Here is a 23,930-nt window from a genome sequence, read left to right on the forward strand (position 1 = left end):
TAATAAGCATTCATCATTTTAGCCTTCAATCGCCCACTGCTGAGCATAGACCTCTCTTCGTGTACGCTACTTATCCCGGTCCTAGGCTAGTCTCATCCAAAAGTGCCGCGCAATTTTTCGAACGTCATCCACCCAACGACCCAACGGACGCCAGGCGCTTCTTTCATCCGAAAGCGGCCACCAATCCGTCAACATTTTGGTCCACCTGCCATCACTCTGCCTGGCAACATGTCCCGCCCAACTCCATTTAAGCTTGGTAATGACGTCACCCGCATCTCGCACCTTGGTGGGACGTCGGATCTTGACTTTCCTCACTCGGTCTTGAAGTTTGATGCTCAGCATGGTGCGCTCCATGGCTTTCTGTGCTACTCGTATTTTACGCACCGCCTCCTCAGTGAGCGTCCATGTCTCGGCACCATGTGTCATGGTGGGCAGGACACATTAATTAAAGAAGCGAGTTTTCAGGCATTGTGGAACGTTATCAGATTTAAGTATGTCCGCAAGAATCACAAGAATGCCCAACCCAGCTGGTTTCTCCTGGCAAAGATAGATATAACTCCGTAATAGATGGATACAGTCTAAGGAAAAAACGTGCCTCGAAAATCACGAAAATTTGATTCTCGACCAGATGGCGCCACTACCTTTGGCCTACTCTCGTATAGAGGGCGTTAACGGTTTCGTTTGTTGTTTAACAATTCTAACGCATATCAGTGAAATAACATGGGTCAAAATAATAAAAATAATTAATGCAAATAAAAAAAAAACATTTATCCATATTTATATACATTTTATCGTATTTTTATAAATCTTCATTTTTAGTTTTAAAGTGTGTCGATAGATGGCAGTGAATTTACTGTGGTTACAAAATTTACTATGACAGTACCGCTCTATAATATTATATCCTCTTTGCTCCTGGTGATCTCCTTTCCCTGTTGTTTTTTTGTCAAAAAATAGAATATGTACAAGATATACGTTTTGCCCGACCACCTTCAGTTCTTCGTCTCCCACCGTTATTTTTTTCCCGTTTTTACCTACTTCCGGGTAGAGTTTTTGTAGGATTCCTGCATATATTATAATTTAATGTTTTGCGCAACCGTATCTTTACTGGGCTAGTTTGTACAAATTACACAAGTATGTAATAACTGGGTAACGAGGGATCGCTTGTAGAGTATCCTGGTTATTCCTGGTTGATATATAGCGGCCAAGCCAGCAGAGTAAGGTAAAAATAGTTTTGCCGGCTGTCTTTCTGTCCGGTATTCACCTATATGCTAGGAATTTGAACTGACATTGGTTACTTTGTCGTATGACAGTAGGGAAATGTATATTTAGGGTTCTACGAGTAGCTCTACATAAATTAGGTTCTTATCAAAAGTCGCAGTAAGCATAGCCCCGCAACATTTAATGTTAGTGTGAATGTCACTGCGGAAGTCAGTTCGTCGACCCGAGATACGCGTACAAAGACTACAAAGTGATAGTAAGCCAAGACATTAAATGAATTCATAGGCCACACTGAATATTTTGCACTAACTGGCCACTCGTAAACATTTAAATTAGGAATTGTATAATTTAAAAAAAATACAGGCTTTTGTTTATGGAATGTGATAAATGTTGGCGACAAATCGATCGTCTTTCGTTTTTAATGGCTTGTCAAAGTACCTAAATCACTTGTGTCCAAGATAGATATAACTCCGTAATAGATGGATACAGTCTAAGGAAAAAACGTGCCTCGAAAATCACGAAAATTGGATTCTCGATCAGATGGCGCCACTAGTTTTGGCCTACTCTCGTATAGAGGGCGTTGACTGTTTCGTTAGTTATTTATAATTTTAACGCATACCAGTGAAAGAACATGGGTCAAAATCATATAAACATAATTAATGCAAATAAAAAAATCATTTAAATACATTTTAACGTATTTTTATAAATCTTCATTTTTAGTTTTAAAGTATGTCGATAGATGGCAGTGAATTTACAGTGGTTACAAAATTTACTATGACAGTACCGCTCTATCTTATTATATCCTCATTGCTTGTGTTAAACATGGCTTTGACGCGAAATAGAACAGGCTCCAATGAGATCTTCGTTTGCAAAAACAGCGGACCGCAGTTTGACTTCTGATCCTCGTAGTGGGGTTTCCACGCCCCTAGAAAGAAACCCGATGTTGCCGGGCAGAAAATTGGTGCCGTTACCCCCCGTTAGCCCTTTGAATTTCCCCTTTACGATTCACATACATTCGCTATCGAAAAATTCCACCTTTTGCACAAATCCGACTAATTTGAGTCTAGCTCCAGCTAGTCCAACGCAAAAAGCATTTTTGAATTACGCAAACGTGGAAAATGTCACATCCGGCTTATAGTCCAGACCTTGCACCCTGTGACTTGTATTTCCCAAAATTAAGGATTTAATGAGGGGTTTGACATTTAAGGCCCCGGATAAAGCGGATACTCCTACGTTTAATAACGTCGAAAACATGCAGTCAAGTGATTGGGCCTCATGCTTCCAGCAAAAATGGTCCGAGCGAGTGAGTATGTGCATAGAATGTAAGGGGAAATACTTTGAGAAGCAGTAAATATACATATTATTCAAAAGTTACGCAAAACTTTCAGTGTGGCCCTCGTACATATGTATATGAGGATGTTGTTCCTCTTGTATTTGACTTTCCACAATCGACCTTAAGCCATACGAGCAAGGTTGGATTTAGAAGAAGTCGCATGTATTAAGTTCAATTACAATGCGTTAATTTACATTCAATAATCGGATGTCCAAGTTAGGCCTTGAAACTTGGCCAGTTATATATTCTTCCATAGTTTGGCATACTAAAGAAATAGACTATTAAAACCGCAGGTAGGTACCGATGAAATATTTCGTTTATGCGGTCCATGATATACAGTATACACCTGTTTGAAACCCCTAGAGGCCAAGTGAAAAAAGGCAATTATTTTTCAGGATATACAAAAAATACCTTTTGATTGAAATATTATTAGGTTAGAGACTGCTTATTTATAAACAAGACTTCATTAATTTCAAGACTTATATCTAACCATAGTTTAAAAAGAAACAAACTTTCACTACATATTATGTTAGGACTATATATCTCAAATCTATTAGGCATCATTAGGTACCAGATGCAATAATTTTGGAGTAAAAGAAAGTTAACACAAAGGTCAAAACACTACCGTTCTGTTTCAAACGTCTTAACTCGTACAGTCGCCATCAGATATATCGGAGCGGCTGAGGTGTTCACAATATCTGAACATGCACTCTAGCGCCGTGACAATAGAGGCGTGTTCAGATATTTGTGAGCGCCTTGGCCGCTCCGATATATCTGATGGCGACTGTATTAGACTTGATGTGTTTACGTCTTTTTTAAGTCAACGCCTACACTTATAACACAACCGTTTAAGCGTGTACAAAAACTTAGTTACACAAACAGACCCACGCTTATTGTAAAATCGAAAGTGATTTTCTAATGGTAAGGTATTTTTATCACTCGCCATATCTAGAGTCATACTCGTTGAGTCGTACTCGTCGTTAGTTCGTGCCATACTGGTTGATTTGTCAGTCGTCTAACCAAACATAAACATTATTGAATATAATGATTGTTTTATTGTTTTCAGAATGTGTTTACTAACATAATTATGGCTCACAATTAGTAATATAATAATGGAATTTTAATACAATTTCGCAATTAATGGGCAGAATAATAGGTACAATAGCCATTTCACCGGCATGAGACTTGAGCAGGTATTCGTTTCTTATTCAGACGCTTACGTGTGCTTGCTCGGTTATTAAAAACTGTTTTTAAAACGATAATAATTATGTACTCGTATATTTAGTATCGTTGATCCAATTGTCTAGAACTTTTTTTCCTTGGTTCAGTTTTTTTTAATTTTTTATATTAGGAGGGTTGGTTTGTAAATAGGCTAAAGGGGATCAACATTTTAATAAAAAAATCTGTATCTGGTCACTAAGTTGAAATGATTACGTTCCGTACATAATTTCACATTGACATCATTTATTGGCTGGTTCACCAGCACCAGAAAGTGCAGAAACGTGAAACAAATACTTTAATATAAATATAACCTTTGGCGATACTAGGTGCTGGGTGCATGGGTCTCTGTTCGGAGCGAAGTATTAGCAGTATTAGTAGTAGCGATGACGAATCCTCTCTGACCACAAAAAGTAAGTACCTTGACTGCAAACTGCAACCTATGACTACCTATACACATTCTGCGAGTTCAAATTTCGGTCACTTTGCCGTGAGAATGACAGTGGTCAAAGTAGACAGCGTATTGTAATGCCAAAAGACTGTACAAAGGTGTATATGTAATTTAAAAGGTGACATCGGTAGGATTTAAAGACATTTATTAAATTGAACACCTCAATACTAAAATAGGAATATTAATTAGTTACGATTAGTACGGAGAATATTCCAAGTGGGTCAGTATTAGGATGGGGAAGTCTTTACTTAACTAATATGTAAATATTAAGGAAAATCCAAGAACTTACATAATCTTAAATCTGTTGTACTTGTTGGAAACTATGGCATTGTTTGGGCATATGTACTTACTTGTATCTACGTTACGAAATTAGATTTTTATATTATTCATTTTATTTATCTGTAGCCGGCCATAGAATACACCATGAACAATACTTTCTTATCTCGCTGAATATTCAACGTCAGCTCTATCGGAGCGTGCGATACTTTGCACATTACTCGTGTACAGTCCGACATAGTGGCTAAATATAAAGCCACACTATGCTTTTAATATGTATACTATGTACATATTAAAATTGTGTTTGGTATAGATTGTACAGTCGAGTCAGCATCAAAAGTAGCGGATCAAACTACGCGTCAAAAGTATATCAAAATTAAAATCGGGCCACTAAAAAAACTCCGTGACGCTGGTATGAAAGGCTAGATGTGTTGTCCAAAATAAAAACATTTCGTTCACAAGATCTGAAGAAATGTCATACCTGAGAAATTGAGCATATAAGCAAAAGCACCAACACTACACATTAAAGTAATGAAATAGTTATTCCGTAATTAGTTCATAATAAGCTTGTTTCCAAAACTATTATATGGTTTGATGTGTTTATGATCACGGAGTAGGATGGAGATGGCAAGTGGGCGTTCCCGTCTATCCGACAGTTAGTAGCGACCGACTCACTTTATGCACAGACTATGCTCAGTTGTTGTGTAAACTTCATGCTCGAATGACATTCACGTCGTACGTACGCTCGTCTAACAAAAATTGATAATTAAATTTAAAATGCCGTATTGTGCAGTATTAAGCTGCAGAAATCACAGCGGTTTAAAAAATCTTTCACGTGGAGGTATTTCCTATCACCGGTGGTTATTTATTTAAATATAATCCGATAAATACGAAAAATCTGTTTCTATTGCATTATTTACGAATGTTCGTTAAGTAAATCTATATTTTATCAGTTAGAACTTAGAGTTCACAATCCTTTGTCACTATTCTTTACGTTTATCTGGAATATTCGCTATCCTAAATGTCAAATAACTTCGCTACTCAGATGCTGCGCAATGTCGATATTTATATCGATAAAGTTAAAGTTACGATATTTCAAGTTTGATGTTTGGTAGTTCGGTAATAAATTATTATTTTAGACACGTTTCTAATTATTATTTGGGATAATCAATGTCTTAGTAAATATGGCAGCTCTGGTCATCAAGCACTAAGTTAAGTCGGGGTCATTTCATGGCAACCTTTCAAACCTTCGTATTCCTTTATATAAGTTTTTGTTTTTTACACCTATCATATTTTCATCGTTAATATAATTAGACTAGGTACTTAATGCACTTATGCGTACAATGCATGCAATGTGCCATGAATAAACGTTTTATATTTTCTATTTCTTTATTATTAATTATTGTAGGTTACCACAAGATGCCGATATTAAAAATAAATGGGTCAATGCTACTGGGCAAGAAAATTAGTTTCCGCAAAAATATAGCACCATTTGCTAGGAGCATTTCTTAGAGAAAGATTTCTGGGGATAAAATTGCCATACATCTCATCTAGCGTCCACACGCCTAAAACTTAGTTACTAATTTAGTAATTATTAGTGACATTCGGGCTCACTTAATTAATAAAAAGTGTTCCGTACCACGCAAACTAGCGTGAAATATTGGAATTTTGCCGCCCCCCTTCCTGATTTGATAGGTCACAATCTTACAATCAAATCAAGTGGGATCGATGAGCCAGTTTCATGTATGCTTTCACACCATACAATTAATTTGACAATTTAATCAGGTTGTCCCGTCTAGATTGGCCTTAAATGCTGCTACAAGTAAATATATTGTTAAAGACGAATACTTACCTATGTAAGTAATTGCAGATTTGTGATCACAAAATAACAGCAATACCGAGTTAATAGACCTTTAAAGAACTATGATTTTATCTGTTTGACTTTAAGATATATTTAATGTTCACATTAACAACCTAGTTGGTCAATTAATAAGAAACAAATTTCTAGTTAGATATTTGTTGTACTGTACTACATATTATTTTTCATACAATCACGATTATCACTACCTATATTATAATCATAAATAAAGTATCATCTAAATGTGTATATGTGTATGTGTACATACGGTAATGAAATATCAATACCTAACTGAACACACAAATATCGATAAAACACTCCGATTACACTGTCCCCTCCCTATATCGAATGGAACGATGTTCCAACGGTTAGCTACTCGCAGGCGTGTAGAGATCTCGAAAACACCAGTGTAACGTGACCGTGAGATCCGTAACAAACCATGCGTAATTAGACCTTACTTATACTGGTTTTTTAGCCCTTTTCTCGCCTGTAATAAGTAAGTGATTTTAAAACTATAAAATAACGCCATCTGGTGTTGAGTAGTTGTATTAGGTGAACGTTGAGCGAGCTTTTGTGAGATGAATGAGATAATGAAAGAGTCGTATGTCATATAGCTTTGACATTATAATTTAAACCGTCAATCATGTAGCCTACAGTTGATATTCGTTCGAGAAATGTCCACCGGTAATAACTTTTTGGTATGGAAAGTTGCTACGAATCAGAGCAATTTTGTAAGTGTGTGACGTATTTTAACGTGGCTATGAATGTGTGAGTTTAGCGACACTGGTTTTCATACTAAATAGGAGTCATTTCACATCCACTAGTTTATTAATTCGTGTTTATGATTGACTTAAATATTATGAAGTAACCAACAAATGAAGAGAAAACTTTTTCTTCAGCAGTGGGGTAAATATCATCGTGGGGCTTTATAGGAATTCTAAAATATCGCTAACTATATTTATGTACAGTCGAAGGAAAAATATCGATCCAGACAAATGGCACAAATATATGTGAACACGACTTTATTGTCTAAGGTGTAAGAGCGTACACATATTTTTGAAACTTTTGGAATGTATATATGTATATTTATGCTCTTAACTGTAAATGTGTACCTGGGCTGTCCATTGCGTTTTAAACTTAATAATAAGATATCTTGAACTGTTACCTCACTGTCACCGAAGCCCGGGTCGCTACTAGTGTTGGGTAGTCCTCTGAGTCCTCTGATTCAAGACTCGACTCAGTTTTTCAGACTTATATGTTATAATTCAGTCTAAACTCGCAAGCCGCATTTTTAATTATGTAAATCTTACTTGTGTATGCCACAGTACATGTGGCATTTTCATTAAGTGCGAATAAGCACTAAAAACTGTTTCTCACTTGGACATACTCTAGCTGGCTCTACTATCATGCGCGAACGCAAGTAATGTAGCGTAGGGTTGCCACTGGTGACAGATATAATATATAAATAGTAACTTTCCACCAGCGACGGAATATGTATATAGGTAGACGAAACTCTCGGTACATTTTTGACTTTAAAAATGGTCCATATGACTAACACCTATCCAACAAAACCAAAAGGATACATATATAAATAGCATTGAAAGTTATCCCTTCTCCATAAATATACCTCGCCCACAGTTTCGAATATTACCCAAACTCAATAGAAAATTTCCAGTATTAAATAATCAAGAAATTCGTGTGACGTATTTTATGAATGATGTCTAATGTTTGTGTTGTCATTTTTTGTTCTCACGAGCAGACATCAAATACTTCTTCTTTTTCTCAGCATATTTGCGTCCAATGCTGAACATATGCCTCTTTCATGGATATCCATGTTGTTCTGGGTGCAGCGGTTCTATGCCAGGTCGGCTCGGCTCGTGGTTTTCCGTCCCTTCGGCTTCCCAGTCGACTCAAATACTTGTCATTGGCAAGTTTGTGCCAACTGGATTGGCCTTGGTCAGACCGCCATTTACATATATATCTATAAAAGAAGAAGAAATAAAATGTTGAATCTTACTGTGGCAACCCTGGCAGCTCGGAATGCGCAGACGCACGCGCGGAACCGGTCGCCGCGAAAGCGCTCAAGGTTGAGCTTTCTTCAATGAGCTTTTACGTTTTTTGCGCTAATTGAGAGCCTATTAGGCATGCGGCTGCCTACGTAGAAAAATCTCCAGCCGAATAAGACCGTGCATGCCTAGCATGTTTTGTGGCAACTGGCGCGACCCCACATCACGCTTGTACAGTCAGCATCAATATTAGCGGACGAAACAACGCTCCAAAAGTATCTGCCACCCTGGACTTCTTCTCCAAATAGAGATATGTCTCTACAATTCGTGTTCTAATTCTAAAGTATCTATCATAGTCTTAACTGTTCTACATACAGGGACTTTACTTATATCTTTTTGTCAAGCTCTTAGATAATGTTCAATACATTTGACGCGTAGCGCGTTAGCCATCTTTCACTATTGACATATTTCACACATTTTTCTGATTGGTTTTGTAACGCTGCTATCACTGCACTCGTAGTTAGATAAGTTATCTAGAATTCGTTAAGTTTATCTAAACACAGATACTCAGAGATTGGATCAAGAGCGTCCAATAAACTGATGTTTCCATACATTAAATAAGGCCGTGGAGAACAATGAATGTGGTCAATAAGAGACAAGAAGAATTCACATTGTACAAAGCGAATAGGAAAATACGCGGATGTCCAAACTATCGAATAATCGCATTTGATCTTGTTGGCAGACTGTGTCAAAGGAAATATCGTGACTTCGGTTTCTACACATCTTTAACCCATAAACTTCTTCAACATTGCCTACCATGCTGAACATGGCTTGTCTTGAAAAAACATTAATCTCTACTATTAATCTTTATCTAATTCCTTTTTCCCAATTGCCTTTCTCCCATTATTAGGAGTCAGACAGAGACAATTGGCATGGTAGGAAACGTTGAGTGAGTTTACGGTTTTCTGTGCAGCACCATTTTACTTTCGACAGACTTATTATTATCACAAACTGTTTTGATGTCCACATTTCGTGCCAAAGCGACATCCAACAGTAGTTGCATCACAATAAAGTACAATCATGTTAGTTCTCCCACGAGCTTTCACAGGGAAAATTTAAGTGGAAACCGGTATTTGGGTCGCGCTTGCTGATGTTTTTGTATGGCGAAAGGTAATTGTAGCTTGGTAAAAGAAAACAACTTAAACAAGTAACTTAAATGTGACCTTTATCCCTGAGGGTGAAACGTTGATGAATAAAAGCGTTTGGCAGTTACGTAGTTTAGCTTACCGATATTTCAGTTACATCCAACATATGTACCTACAACACAATGCCGTGACAAAAATCTCAAGAAGTCAAAATAAAATTAGGCTACCTTCAACTAGAACACTATTTAACCGCATAACCATACCAACCGTGCAAGTTAGAAGGTAGGGCTCATTATAACAGGTTTGATATTGTTAAGAAATCCTATAAAAGATTGGTGGATATGTTCGTAATATACCTAATAATTCTACCGATTCAATCCATACCCCAAATTGTGAACAAATATGGAAGTCTATTGATCGACGGTACTACATAATTCGAGAATTATCTTTTGCAACGAACATTTAACTGGACCTACTCGTACCCAATCCCATTATTGTGTAAGAAACATTAGCCATGCCATGCTTTACATAAGTTTAATCCGAGTATTTGTTTGGTTGTCTGACTTTCAACCTTTATTCCTAAATTCCGTCTCAATGTTTTTGTCGTGGATTATGGCTCGAAATGATGGTACTTAGTTACTTAATTACCATTGAGCTGATGTGTAAAAGAATAAGCTGCTTATACAAGATACAGAGATAAATCATTTAATATTTGCTCTGGAACATAATCTTGTGTGATTGATAACATAGAAAATTTAAATAATAAGGTTGAAGTAAAGTAAAGAATTTGCTTATACCTCAAAATTAGATGAAACATTTAAATAAAAAACACGGCTGCGCAAGGTGTTTTATAAACGTAATGAAGATAAGTCTAGTGAAAAGCTAAACAATTGTTTTGATCAGAAGATTAAATATTATTAGCCTATGTTACGCGGATGGACATGTAAAAAATCCTAACGTCACTTACACAGGCAATCTCCAGTTAGTTACATACCTACACGCATGAACCCTCAAATAGTAGATTGTGTCACAAGGGAGCAAAATGACATATTCACGGCGAGGGCGTACAATTGAATCCTAAACGTCAATTGAATTCTATAATAGAATCCTGAGCGTAGCGAGTGATTCTAACATAGAATCCTGAGCGTAGTGAGGTAAGCGTAGTAAGGGTAAACGAAATTAATAACTAGCTTAAATCTAAAATAGGCCCTTGAGGCATTGTACCAAGGATGCTGGCGGCATTTCCTCGCTGTATCGCAATGCTGATACGTTGTGCGAGGAAGCCGCCAGCTCTTCGGTCACCAGTTACGTCAAGCAGACGCTTCGCGATTTCTGCAAACAACTTGTGCGCACTGGGACCCCATGGACCTAGAGTTTCAACTCCAAATGGAACGAAATGGTACTCTCTACCGAGGCTCTTATATTTAAAACGTTTTAAAATTTCGGCGCTTTCCGCCGCTCCGCCCGCTTTTACATTAGTCCGGTGGAGGGGGGACGGTGCCAGTGTGTCTACGCAGGTAGCATCCCACACCAACATCCGTCCCAAGCTCCAAGGAACCAAGGACACCCCATCGGGCCTCTTGCCATCATCCTTGATAATGCCAGTCGGCTCAAGAAGAGCGGGTACATTGATGGTGGCAAGAGACCGACGGATTATGTCATTAAGCGACGCATGTCTTGAAAAACGGCCGGCACTTTTTTGACAAGATAATCCATGGTGTCCCAGTCGGTCCACGTCCGTGCCACAAGAGCATATGTGTGGCGTACACACCGAAACCCCGAGCCGCAAACCAGTCGCCAGTCTAAGGGAGGTTGGATCCAAGAAAGTACCAGTATTAGGCGAAGGACGGGCATGTAGCCAGTAACCAGCTTCCCGGGCTCCGACCGCCAAAAGCCTCGGGCGGTCTGGACCTGTACAGTTGTTAAATATAAACTTTTTAAATTGCATAGACAAGTATGGCTGCGTTTAAGGAGACCTAAAATGTCAAAATAAAAATTAAATTATTAAACTAATGTTTTTTTTACGTTTCTTTGTAAATATTACGCTTATTAATTAATTCACTTAATTTAAATATGCTATTAATTAATTTAAAATACGCTAATTACATTTATTGTTTACAATTACAACAAAATATTATTTAAGTTAGAAAAATTGTATGCACGTAATCGATTATAAAGAAATTGTAATCGATTATATGCATACTAATTTCATATGTCTTTGTGTCCATATTTCATACTGGCAACAAAATGTCCTTGAATAGGTGATGTGAAAACATTATTTTCCCTTTCTAGACAATCGCATCTACCTGTAAAAGAGTCAAGAACGCCTGTTATTACTCAGTACCTACTATTAAAGATTATTTTGCCGTTTAAAAAGTCCTTTGGTGATTGCATGATCATTTCAATTTAGAAGACGTCCACTAGAGAACATTTTTGGGCTCCCGCTAGCGACAATCCAGCGACCTCCCAAACCACCGACTATGGGAGTTTAAGAGTTTACATAATCCCTTGACATTCTAAACCTTTTCAAACCAATCAATATCTTTCGATATTGAACGTTGCTTTAGCAAAGCAACGTTCTACAACGTTCCACTTTACGCCGTTGGCTGGAATGCCAATTAAATCCCTAACTAAAAACAAAAGGTCACCGGGCACGCGCCGGAGCGTGGAACTAACTACTAACGCTGCGGGCAGTTCGTTATTTAGTGTTGCCACGTGCCCTGTATTAGCGTTTGCAATAAGGGCTGAGTTAACCTTTAAATGTTGGTTGTACAGGGTGATGGAAACAAGTCGTTTAAAAAAAAATCACTTGACTGCGGTTAGGCGTCGCAAGCAACTTTAATATAAGTACCTATACCCTATGTCAATCCCACAACTGAGAAAAATCTGGCAAACGTTATAGGCTGTGCTAAAGAATTATATAGATAGAGTCGGACCAAGCTACCTTTGCATGGCATTTGCAATAACAAAGTGTGGCGATATCATCATTAATGTCAGATTTCTATGAAAATATGCCGTTCATAATTACATTAATGAAACTCTCCTTGTTCTGTTCAAGTCGGTGCAAAGTTATGAATACTTGACCCGTATTGCTGAGGTATATACCTATATTTATAGGTTCCTGATGGCAGCGACGGCAAGACGGACGGCGGACGGCATTCTCTCAGCAATCTTGCGACGGACGGTCGAGCCCGTCCGCTTACAGTGATAACTTAACACCTATGTATCACCAAAGTTAATTATACGTGCATGTATTGGACTACGAGTCCACGCATGTAGGGGTGGACAAGAAGATCTTGGGGTCGTGGATGAGGTGAGCTAAATGACACTCATAGTCCAATACATGCACGTATAATATAACTTGGTGATACAGAGGTGTTATAATATCACGGTAAGCGGACGGGCTCGACCGTCCGTCGCAAGATTGCTGAGAGAATGGCTGAATGAATGATTATATTGTCTAATCCAAACTCTCAAATCGATTGAATCGGTCGAAGAATGATAGTAATTTTATAACATACTGTACATGGTAGCAGATTAAAACTTAAAAGCAATCCTCAGACCTAGGTGCAAGGTTCAAATTGCCGCCTCAGTAGCACTCGAGCAAGTTAATCGTTAATGTGGTAGTGAGCGCGTGCCCATGTTTTTGCCTCGAGTATGAGGGTGCTTTAATGTGGGAAATCGATTATTGTCTATAACTAAAGGTAGAGGTAGTGCTACATAATGATTATGTTACCTATCTGTTACTCTACACTAGATTAAAGACTAGCTAGACTCAAAAAGTATGTAGGGTTAAACCATGCAACGATTTGCCGTTCAAAGTTCTGTCATAGCATATTCTGTCAGTTTTCATTTCCATCTAAAATAAATTAAAGTTCGTCGAAGCTATAACTCCGCTCCGGCTCCGACTTGCCCAGCACCACATATTCCTATGAAAACATGACGTAGGTACATCTAGTGCACTATGTCACTGACATAAGCTCAGACAGGCTCTAGTACCAAGCCTCAGTCATCGCTATTCGACGCCAGCGTATGAATTAATCCACAACATCTAGATTTTAATTGGACAGGGCCTGATTAGTGTGATTTTGCGATCTTAGGCAATTCCGCACGTCGACACATGTTACACAGTTTCACAACGTCATGAATCTCAAGTGCGTGCGCGCACCGTGAACGTGGCGCAAGCGGGGGTCTACTCGTATGTGTGCCGCGGAATAATTAACACATGGAACAAGACCATGGTGAAACGATCACGGTGATATGGGCATTTGGTACGAAAAGCTGGTACCTAATAGTTGATGGCAGGAAAATTTGGGTCCTCTCGTGCGCTAGAGGACTTGGGCTGTAGTCCCCACGCTGGCCCAATGCGGGTTAGGGACTACACATACACCTTCGAAATTCTTCGCGGGAATATGCAGGTTAAAAAAACACTGTGTATCTGGGGGCACGGCTGTGAAACATGAAAATTGTTATTTTGGTCTCCAATTCTGTAGAACATTTTGTCTTACAACGAAGGGGCAAAGTTTCGCATGCAAAAATTTCCCCAAACGTAAGAAAAATTCTAGCGAATGCTACTATCTGTACTTTCATCTGATTTCGCCAGCACTTAAAAACCGCGTTCAACGAATATATTTCTTATTTAGATAGTCTTAAAGACTACGCTGCACGAATCACGTGTTAGTTTTGTTCTTAAGTGATGCGAATCTACTAATTTACGGTATCATTACTATGTAGTTGGTAAACAGACAGATTGACTGGACAGATTGATTGAACGTGTGCATTTTTTACTTGTAGTGGACTCGAAGACACCGATATACCTATTTTACGTGATATTTTTACTGCAAATAGTTGGGGTATTAGATAAGCTATAGCCAAACCAAAACATTTCACATTGAGAGATGTCAAATAGTGACATGGGAACATTTAATAGGTACCTACGAAAATATCGCTGGGTGCGAGACGTGGAAGGCTACAAAAGATATCTCGCGCCAGCTACAAGTCTGTATTAACCGCTGCCTCCGCCGCATTCTCGGTATATACTGGCCCGAGGAAATTTCCAATATCAACCTGTGGAGATGCTGCAATGAGACTCCGATCGACCAGCAGATCAGGCGCCGGAAATGGAGTTGGATTGGGTATACACTCCGAAGGGATCCTGAACACATACCGAGGCAAGCCCTAGACTGGAATCCCCAAGGAAAGAGGAAACGTTGCCGTCCAAAGCAGACCTAGCGCCGGACTATCATTACAGAGGCGAAGGCTATTGGGAAGACTTGGAGCGAAGTCAAGCACGAAGCTCAAGACCGATCCAGATGGCGGTGCACTGTGGACGCCCACTGTCCCATCTAGGGGACATAGGACAATAAGTCAAGTACCCGCGAAATTAGGTATATGATGTTAATCCTCTTTGATGCTCCATCAAATATCGGCAAAAGATGCTGTGGCGAATAATGATGATGACTATGATGAGTTAATTTTGTAATAAGTAGAAAAACCTGCAACCGATACCACTAAGACACGACTCGAACTCACTCTGCCGATTGAGCTACCGAGACTTCACTCCATGACAGCGTATATTTCAATCATATTAGGAAGGCGCCTAGCGACATCTACCGTAAGAGCACTTGGTTATCAATGTTATCATCACTTCTTAAACGAAAAACTCCTCTTTTCTTCGAAATTCTTTTTTTAATGCGTTTCGGTCTTGCCCAAGATAGTGATTTTTTCCACTTTTCATTTATTTCTAAGTTTAATGATAAAGAGATAAATAAATTACAAAAATTTGTCACGTCCAGTGCTGATCGCGCAAAATACAGAAATACAAAGGTAAGTAAATTACAGCTTGCATTTATTAACTATGCTCTAACATATATTAAACGCTTAAACGCCTCTTTAGACAAGACAGCAAATTAACAAACACAATCTTAGGCCGATCTGGCCAATTCCATGGACCATTGTTAAACAAACCTTGTCCTGAGAAAAGAAATCCGATGGAAAATTGATATCGCGCCTGGAAAAACTTTTAACAATGGCGAATTCTTCCAAGAAAAGGTGACCTGTCTAAAGTGTCTAAACCATCTCAGGGTTATACGTGCAACAAACTACTTTAACCATTGCTAATAAGGTTCAATATGAAACTACAACAAGCAACCGCAAGGGGCAAACCTGATTGCGGTAAACCTACAATCTGAGTCGTGAGCAGCCAAGGACTCACGCAATAGCTCTGTACTTATTAAAATAATAACCCGGTATAGTTTACCAATCGTGTCGAAAGCATCCAATAAAGACCATAACATATTTATAATAGAGTTCAAAATTAATCTACGTTGAATACTGACATCTGCTCTATAGTGAATGAAAAAAGCCAGTAATATCGTTTATAGATGTACCTAGTGCATAATTATTTTCCTTCTATTTTCACGGTATATAACGTACGAATGTGTCTTGCTATTTCAGTCAGTCTCGGTACAAAACGTACTGAAGTTCACTGAAGTAGCATGACAAATACGAACGTTTCCGCGAAAACACGAAGGAAAACAATTATGCACTACATCTGTAAGCAAATTATCTATACTCTTTAAAACGTGGGTGATCAATGTCGAGCATCTAAAGTATTAAGCTTTAAGAGCTATATTCAAATAACTTGGTAGTCAATCGTTATAAAGATTACACAAAAGGACTAGCTGTTGCCCGCGACTTCGTACGCGTGGATTTGTATGTTGGTGGCTATATATTCTATTGAACATTATGCAGCAAAAGATATCAGTAGGGACGGTTAATCTTTATACAACGCATGAAATTTGTCTTTCACAAACTACGAAGTTTCAAGACCCTAACTGAATTTTTTTTTCTCGATATAAAACCCCCTGAGAAGATTTTCAAGTCCACTTTAAAAAAAAACCCTCCCGATGCAAACTTTATTAATACAAACTTAACAAAAACGGTGAAATCAGTTTTCGTCTATTTTTATAAAATGCCCTTTTACCAAGTTTCAAGTACCACATATAAACTTAAATTCCCTTTTTAGCTCCCTTAGGGGTTGAATTTTTAAGAATATTGACATTACTTTTTTTTGTAATCTTAAGGGGCCCACTGATTATGAATCCGCCGGACGATATCAGCCTGTCAGTTAGAACAAAAAGTTGTCAGGAAAAACTGACAGGCTGATATCGTCCGGCGGACTGATAATCAGTGGGCCCCTTTATAAGAAGCCTTTCTAAGAAGTTTCAAAGCATTTATAATGGATTCAAACTTCCACCCCCTTTTTAACCCTTTTAGGGGATGAAGATTTAAAAACGCTTAAATTACTTTTCTTGTATTCTAATAATATGCCTTTATACAAAGATTCAAGTACCGCACTGGAAAAAAATGTTGATCCATACAAACTTTCAATCCCTTTTTTACCACCTTGGGGGATGAATTTTCTAAAATGCTGAAATTAGTTTTCCTCTCTTTTAATTAAATATCTTTTTACCAAGTACGTAGGTTAAAATAAAATTAGGACCCCAAGACAAACTTTCATCCCCTTTTTAACCCCCTTAGGGGTTGAATTTCCAAAAACGTCGAAATTACTTTTTTTTTGTAATACATACATCGTACACATATAGCAGTACATCGAAGGCAAACAGAATATTATGCTACTTACTTCCCACAAATTAATGAAACTATTATTTGTGAGAGTTGTCCGAGTTGACAGACTAAAAACGCCAATGAGACAAGTTAGTTGCAGGGACTTTTTGGTCAACCAAAAAGGTCAAATATGTAATAAAATGTTATATGTATAATCGGCTCGGCGAATGATGATTCCTATGACAGTGCCGCCAATTAGCTTTTGGATAGACTTTATTTAAAAAAATAATTGAAGAAATAGGTTTTTACCGTCTTTTTATTACTTAATTATTACATTTCTAAATAAAAACATGTGTTAAAATACCAAAAAAAGTCCAAAAACATTTAACATATGACTCTGAATGTACCTAGTTATTATTACTACTGACTACTGACTGTACTGTATAGGTATGTACTGACGATCATAATATAAATTCGTGTAGATTAGTCTAAGATAATTTATATTGTAATTTTATATTATGAGACTAAATATCTAAATCTAAATCTACACTATGGTTGCAATAAATAAATGACTAAATGACATTGACAGTTACTCCATACAAAAATGAACTGTCATAGGAATCAAGGTTCCCCGAGCCGATTATAATCATTAGGATATAACCAAACGAAGTAGCCATTAACAGGCATTCCCCTCTGTCGAAAATAGTCGGCTAATGGTCATACAACAATGTATGGACTGACGTTTATCTGACATTGCTATTTTGACGTTACGTATACATTTGACGTTCTCCTCCCCCGCAAAAATTGGCAGACTTTTTTGTACAACAAATTACAGACGTGGCGGCTCCGTTTGGTTATATCCTCCTAGGAAAAACTACATAATATTTTTTTACCATTGAGTTATTCGTTCAGTTATAAAAAAGTATATAATGGCAGCTTCACTGCATTTCTTGTGCCAAATGCCACGAGAATCGACCCTAATGATGACTATTACTGAATAAATGATATGATATAAAAAAGAATCTTCTCGAATAGCACTGACAATGTTGATTAAAATATCTAATTAAAGGTGCGCGGTGCGATAAGATAGCGATATCGATAAATTGATTGCAGAACCGAGGTGAGCCGTGACATATTGATTAAACGCCGACACCTCTGATAATCGGACATTGTTATGACATGGAGATAAAATAATCAATTAAAAAAGTGCATATCGATCTGCTATCCGAAGTACAAAGTTTTTTTTTTATACACGCATGGACAAATTTAGAGGAACGCAAAAAAATTGAGTTGTGTCATTTTGTATGGGATTTTGAGTTTCCAAAACGTCCCGCTTGGCGCGCTGTTCAAAATTCCATACAAAAATAGACAACGCGAACGCACGTCACCCTATCGAATGAAATTTACACTTGGTATATCTTTTGTGTTGAAATATAGGATATTATGCTTCTTACTTCTGTTGTTTTAAGTCCATCACCTGACCATGATTCTCGCAAATAAAAAACTTTGAACTTTGTAAGCTACCTAATACCTACTTACTTATTTTCTGAAGATCAATCTTTATGACTGTATTTTATAAGGACATTTTAATATCGAATTACTCTCGTAACTATTAAGGACCTTAAGGACTAAATAATTATAAAGGATACGTTTCGATCCATAACGAGGTTCGTTGTTATAATTACAAGTACATATGCAATATGTAATATGTGCAAGTTGCGACATATGTACAAGTACATATGTGCGTTGTTGTTCTCGGGAATGTCACGAAAATTTCATTAGGAAATTACAGAAACTTTCATTTTGAAAACGTACAATTTCGATCCCCATTCCCCATACAAATACGAGTAAGTATATGACAATCTTCCGAATTTTTTCAATGTGGAAATTTCGAATGTATAATTTTTTCCGACGGCACATCCGTACCTACAAGCACCATTGTCTATAGATACTGTCCGCGCGCGAACTCCGTGCACGGCTGAGGAATGTTAGGAATGTTGGGCGTCATGACATAGTGTCATTTTGTACGTACGGGCGCGGCGCACACCCTCCCACTTCCTCGACCTCCGAATGCACGGAATTGGCGCGCGGACAGTAGCTTCGAGCAACGTCGGCTCCCTACACGTAGGAAGTGTAGGGAGGCGGCGTTGCTCGAAGATAGATAGTGATAACTAACAATTGTTAAACCTTTTCGCAAATGCATAAGAGCATTGACAATCGGTCAGTTGTTGTACACATAGGTACGCCGGTATGACAGAAGTACCAAGTGCTCCATGCTTTCATAGCATCATTGATTGACAAAACACGCAATGACAGTATACATTACGAGATGAAATCATTAAGGCACTTTCATATCGCACCTTCAAAACCAAAGGGTAACAACAAACAAAGACTTACGAAACGAAATTCAACCTTAGCGCATAATAATTACTAAAATTAGGTGTAAAATTGAAAGAGCGACACACGAAGGTATTCGACTAGTTACGATTTTGGTAAGTTCATTAGCCTTCAACAATAGGCCGAGAGCCGATCGGCGAAAGTGATTTGGTTACATTAGATAATCTATAATAGATATTATAAATAGGTAGGAAAGCACTTGTGATGAAAGTAACCGTGACGACGATTTGTTATGTGGATAAGTCAGTCGGTTGGTATTGAAAATGTCAGTTTCCTTCCTTTTACTAGAGAAAAAGTGACCAAGCCCTCCCACCCGGCCACGGCGGTATCTGTTCTGTCGTAAATTTTCGAGTAAGTATATGCAATCTTTAAAAGACTAGGCGCCTGTGCCCAACTCTAAGGGGCGAGCAGTTACGTGCTTGTACCTCCTATACGAATCTATTAGTTGTATAGGCTTAGGCTTATGCTCAATGTTAAAAAGTTACCTGATTAGTAAAGTTAACATAGTAGGAAATGCGTATTGATGCGAATTTGGGTCTCATTGAAGTCTAAGGTTTGTTTGAACTGCCTGCAAATAATGACTTGGTTCAAATTTAGAATAAGGAGCATCTGTAACCTTTTAATTGTGTTTCTATTTTATTGACGATGCGGTCTCAACGTGACCACGACCGCTTCATCAAGAGTGATACGAAAGCGAAGAAGAGATTTCATTGGTAGGTAGTAAATGCCATTTAGCATTAAGTCTTCCAATTAGTTCAAAAAACGACGTCCTTCAAATGTTTTTGTTTAAGTATTAAATGCACAACATTTCATAATATAGACGAACTTTAATCGTGTTTTTGTTTTTTGTAACATATAATTGCTTACAAGTTACACCCACGTTGGATGGCCTAGTATACTCGGTTTTCTTAATTGTTAAGTACTATACCTGACTATATGTAAACATATAAACCAATACGGAATTAATCAGTGTTTACAAACAATAATGCTTTGAAAACAAACATATAACAGCTTGCTATTAATTAAGGTTATGCGACTTTTTCGTAAACATCATGAAGCCTAATTTTCTTAGGTTCAAACCTTCTATTTACTTACTAGAAAAAAAACTTGTCAGGAGACCCTCATTGACCTCATTGTAAATAAATATTATAGTTTGGCCCAGGACTTTCCAAACATATACAGAGAGAATCATACTGTCTTACCTAGCACAAAAAAGAAAGGGATGTGTAATTGTGTATAGTGTTCCTGGTTCTTACTGACTGACAATTTGTGTTTGCCAGGTAGATCTATTGTATCATTGTCCAAATTGTTAGTTACGAAGACATAAGGTCGTAAGCTTAATAGCATCGATCGCAGACGTTTCTGCTTGTTAAAAATTAATAAGGTCTACCTTTGGGCAGTTAAGAGTTGCTGTTATTAATGTTATTATACTTAGTACAGTCACTGGCGGATTACGCCCACAGACAAAGCACGGTGTGCTTTACTATGAGTGTTGCCCAAGGCACAGGCCATTCGGCCCGATCATCAATAAATTCAAAACTTTGGCCGTGACATAATTTGTTTACAAAAACTGACGTAACTATCTGACCTTGAAGATTCACATTTAGGAACTGAGTTACATGCGGTTGGTTTACCGGAGTAAAGAGGTTATTATCGGATTAAACCTTTACATGACGCCATTAGAAATAATGACTTGGGACTTGAAATGTGCATGTAGCTTCTGACGGATAAAAAACAAACCATACGATAATTTAAGTAAGGAATGAAGAAAAGTCAGAGTGAAGGTAATGGATACATTTTTCCACTAAAGTCACCCAATGGATCGTGTTAGACACAGCATACAACGGAACCACCGGGGTCGAAGGATTTCATAGTATTTCTGACATTAACACCACATTAACTTTTAAAATATGTATTTTAAATATTTTACCACTAGCTTTTGCCCGCGACTTCGTCTGCGTGGAATTAGTAATTTAATCCATCCATCCTTTTTTCACCCCCAAATTGGTCCACACTATACATTTCCACCCCATTTTTTACACCCTTAAGGGATGATTTCGGGGATAAAAGTTATTCTATATCCTTTCCCACAGCTCAAACTATCCCCATACCAAGTTTTATCTAAATCGGTTCAGCGGTTATTGATTCCCCATACAAGTTTCCATCCCCCTTTTCACCCCCTTGAGGGGTGAGTTCTGGGATAAAAAGTATCCTATGTCCTTCCCCGGGACTCAAACTATCTGTATACCAAATTTCAACTAAAATCGGTTCAGCGGTTTAAGCGTAAAGAGGTAACACACAGACAGACAGACAGACAAACTTTCGCATTTATAATATTAGTATTGTCATACTATATTTATTTACCACATAACTTATGTAATAAATGAACACTTAAACAATATTTTACGTAACCATTTTAAGCAAGCAATATTATCACTGCGTTTTACTGCTAAAAATAAGTATTAAGGCGAATCCATACCTCAAAGCCGGTACCTGTTCAATGTGCATGAATAGTTTTCATGCACGAAAAAATGGACATTGTCACAACCTTTAAAGTACAATTAAAAAACGAATTTATGAAACAAATTACAGAAACCAAAAATCTATTAGAGTCAGACCAAGATAAGTTTGCAACGATTTTGATAGCACACGTAGTGCAAGTGTTATTATAAACGTCAAACTTCTATGAAATTATGACGTATAAATAACACTTGCACTGCTATCAAAATCGTGGCAGACTTGTCTTGGTCTCTATCCGTATTTCCGTATTTTTTTTTCAATTATCAAATTACAGTTTTTTTTCCATTCTTGGTCAGCTCTAGAGCCTTGGACAGTCAAAACGGTCACACACAACTGCATACGCCTTAAACAGCAGGCTATTGAAGACCGCACCGAAACAATGCAAAGTCCGGGTCGGTGAAAGTAGCCGGCGCGATACTTGTATTTTGAATATTTAAAAGCCGATGAGTAAACTGTCATTTAAAATTTTAATATCGACCTTTGAACTCGAATTTTGGCGCTTGAAGCGTCTGTTTCAATGAAATCGTTCCAGTGTGGTCCGGTTCGAATTGTGACATAGAAAAAGGAAGACAGGTTTTTGAAGCGATACACTTTACGGTGTTCGATTTGTAGTCAAGCTAACAAAGCGCTTTAAATATATGGTCAAATATGGCAATAACTTTTTCTTGTAAACTTTGACAGGCCAGCGGTTTGACCAATGATAGGAGATCCGACATATGAAATGCCTAACCTTCATCTATTATTAGATTTTAGCACAGTTGCTGTTCAGGCTTTGCAAAAACTACTTCGATCCATCAGATTACAAAGGTGGATTGGAAGTTAATTACAAGATGAAACCACTAAACGTATAAAAATGATTGCAAACGATCCATATTTCGTGATACTTCGCAAGCCTGTCGTCATGCGTCAAGGCTGTGCACCGGCGCCGAAACTAACTTGGCGCATGCACTTTCACGCCTGTTAGTTATGTTGTGTGCACGAAATAAGCTTGTGGAACCGCCCTCAGGTTCGCTCAATTGTTTCATCAGTACCATAAAAACAAGATATGATGAGTCCAGGAAAAAATAATTAGTCTATTGGACTTTGGATTTAAAAATAGGTCCCGGTAGAAGAGGAAAGCTCAAAAAATGGTGTCTAGCGGTTACCGGGCATGACATACCTACGTGCTAACGATGAGCATGGTCTTAATAGTTTTGATGGTATAAAAGGGTGTAGGATACAACCCAGTAAGGTGCATTGGAGTAACTTTGAAAGCGGAATAGTTTTGAATATCGCTAATACGCCATTTGTACATTTTGTACTTATTTTTCATTGTGCAATAAAGATTAAATAAATAAATATCTACTAAACCAGAAGCAGTTCATACTTTGCCAACACTTATGCTACCGCAGCGTACTACGTAGGCGAACAACACGCGAACGCGAAGCGAAGCGATGCATCGCGGGGTGAATCAATCCTTTGATACCTATAGAAGTTATCCCAATGCAACTTAGCTGTGCTCGCGGACGGAGTAGTATCTTTCTACTTTAATTATCAGCATCTGTATACAATATTACTACTGCATTGGGAAGTAGGACAAGTAGCAATAAAAACTTGAGCGTAAATTGTTTCTTACTAACTTTCGCTTGGTCTCAAAAAGTATCTTCTTTTTGTAGCCATAATTAGTACTTCCAAGTAAGATCGTATTATAACGATAAAGGATTTCCCGTGCAAAAATGTTCAGTTAATTTTTATCGGCAAATATCGTAAATATGCAAGTGTAGTTGTAGATATCGGCAAAAAAAAGGTATACATCTCTGGATAATTTGATGATCTTTTTTATTATTATATACATTTTATCTCTGACACCTAGAGACTTTTACATCTCTAAACAATTTTAGTACTTCTGTTATTTGTATAGTTTTTATTAGTTTTTTTTTTCTTGTGTAATTTAACATTT

General features: G+C 37.7%; 3 protein-coding genes across 3 annotated transcripts in view; 1 reads left to right on the forward strand and 2 right to left on the reverse strand.

The window, feature by feature from the left end:
* Positions 1 to 23,930, forward strand: part of LOC134755207 (uncharacterized) — a 417,347-nt gene that overhangs the window by 67,796 nt on the left and 325,621 nt on the right. The gene's annotated exons all lie outside the window — the stretch shown is intronic.
* The window catches only part of LOC134755152 (uncharacterized), a 73,145-nt gene that overhangs the window by 10,707 nt on the left and 38,508 nt on the right, over positions 1 to 23,930 (reverse strand). The window lies entirely within an intron of this gene.
* LOC134755171 (kynurenine aminotransferase) overlaps positions 21,498 to 23,930 on the reverse strand; it is a 74,891-nt gene continuing 72,458 nt past the window's right edge. Inside the window, exon 10 of the mRNA XM_063691677.1 lies at positions 21,498 to 21,507. Coding sequence (XP_063547747.1) covers positions 21,506 to 21,507 — 2 coding nt within the window. The 3' untranslated portion in view covers positions 21,498 to 21,505. The remainder of the gene's footprint in view (positions 21,508 to 23,930) is intronic.

The sequence above is a fragment of the Cydia strobilella genome, chromosome Z (assembly GCF_947568885.1).
Source record: "Cydia strobilella chromosome Z, ilCydStro3.1, whole genome shotgun sequence".
In the NCBI taxonomy this organism is placed as follows: Eukaryota; Metazoa; Arthropoda; class Insecta; order Lepidoptera; family Tortricidae; genus Cydia; species Cydia strobilella.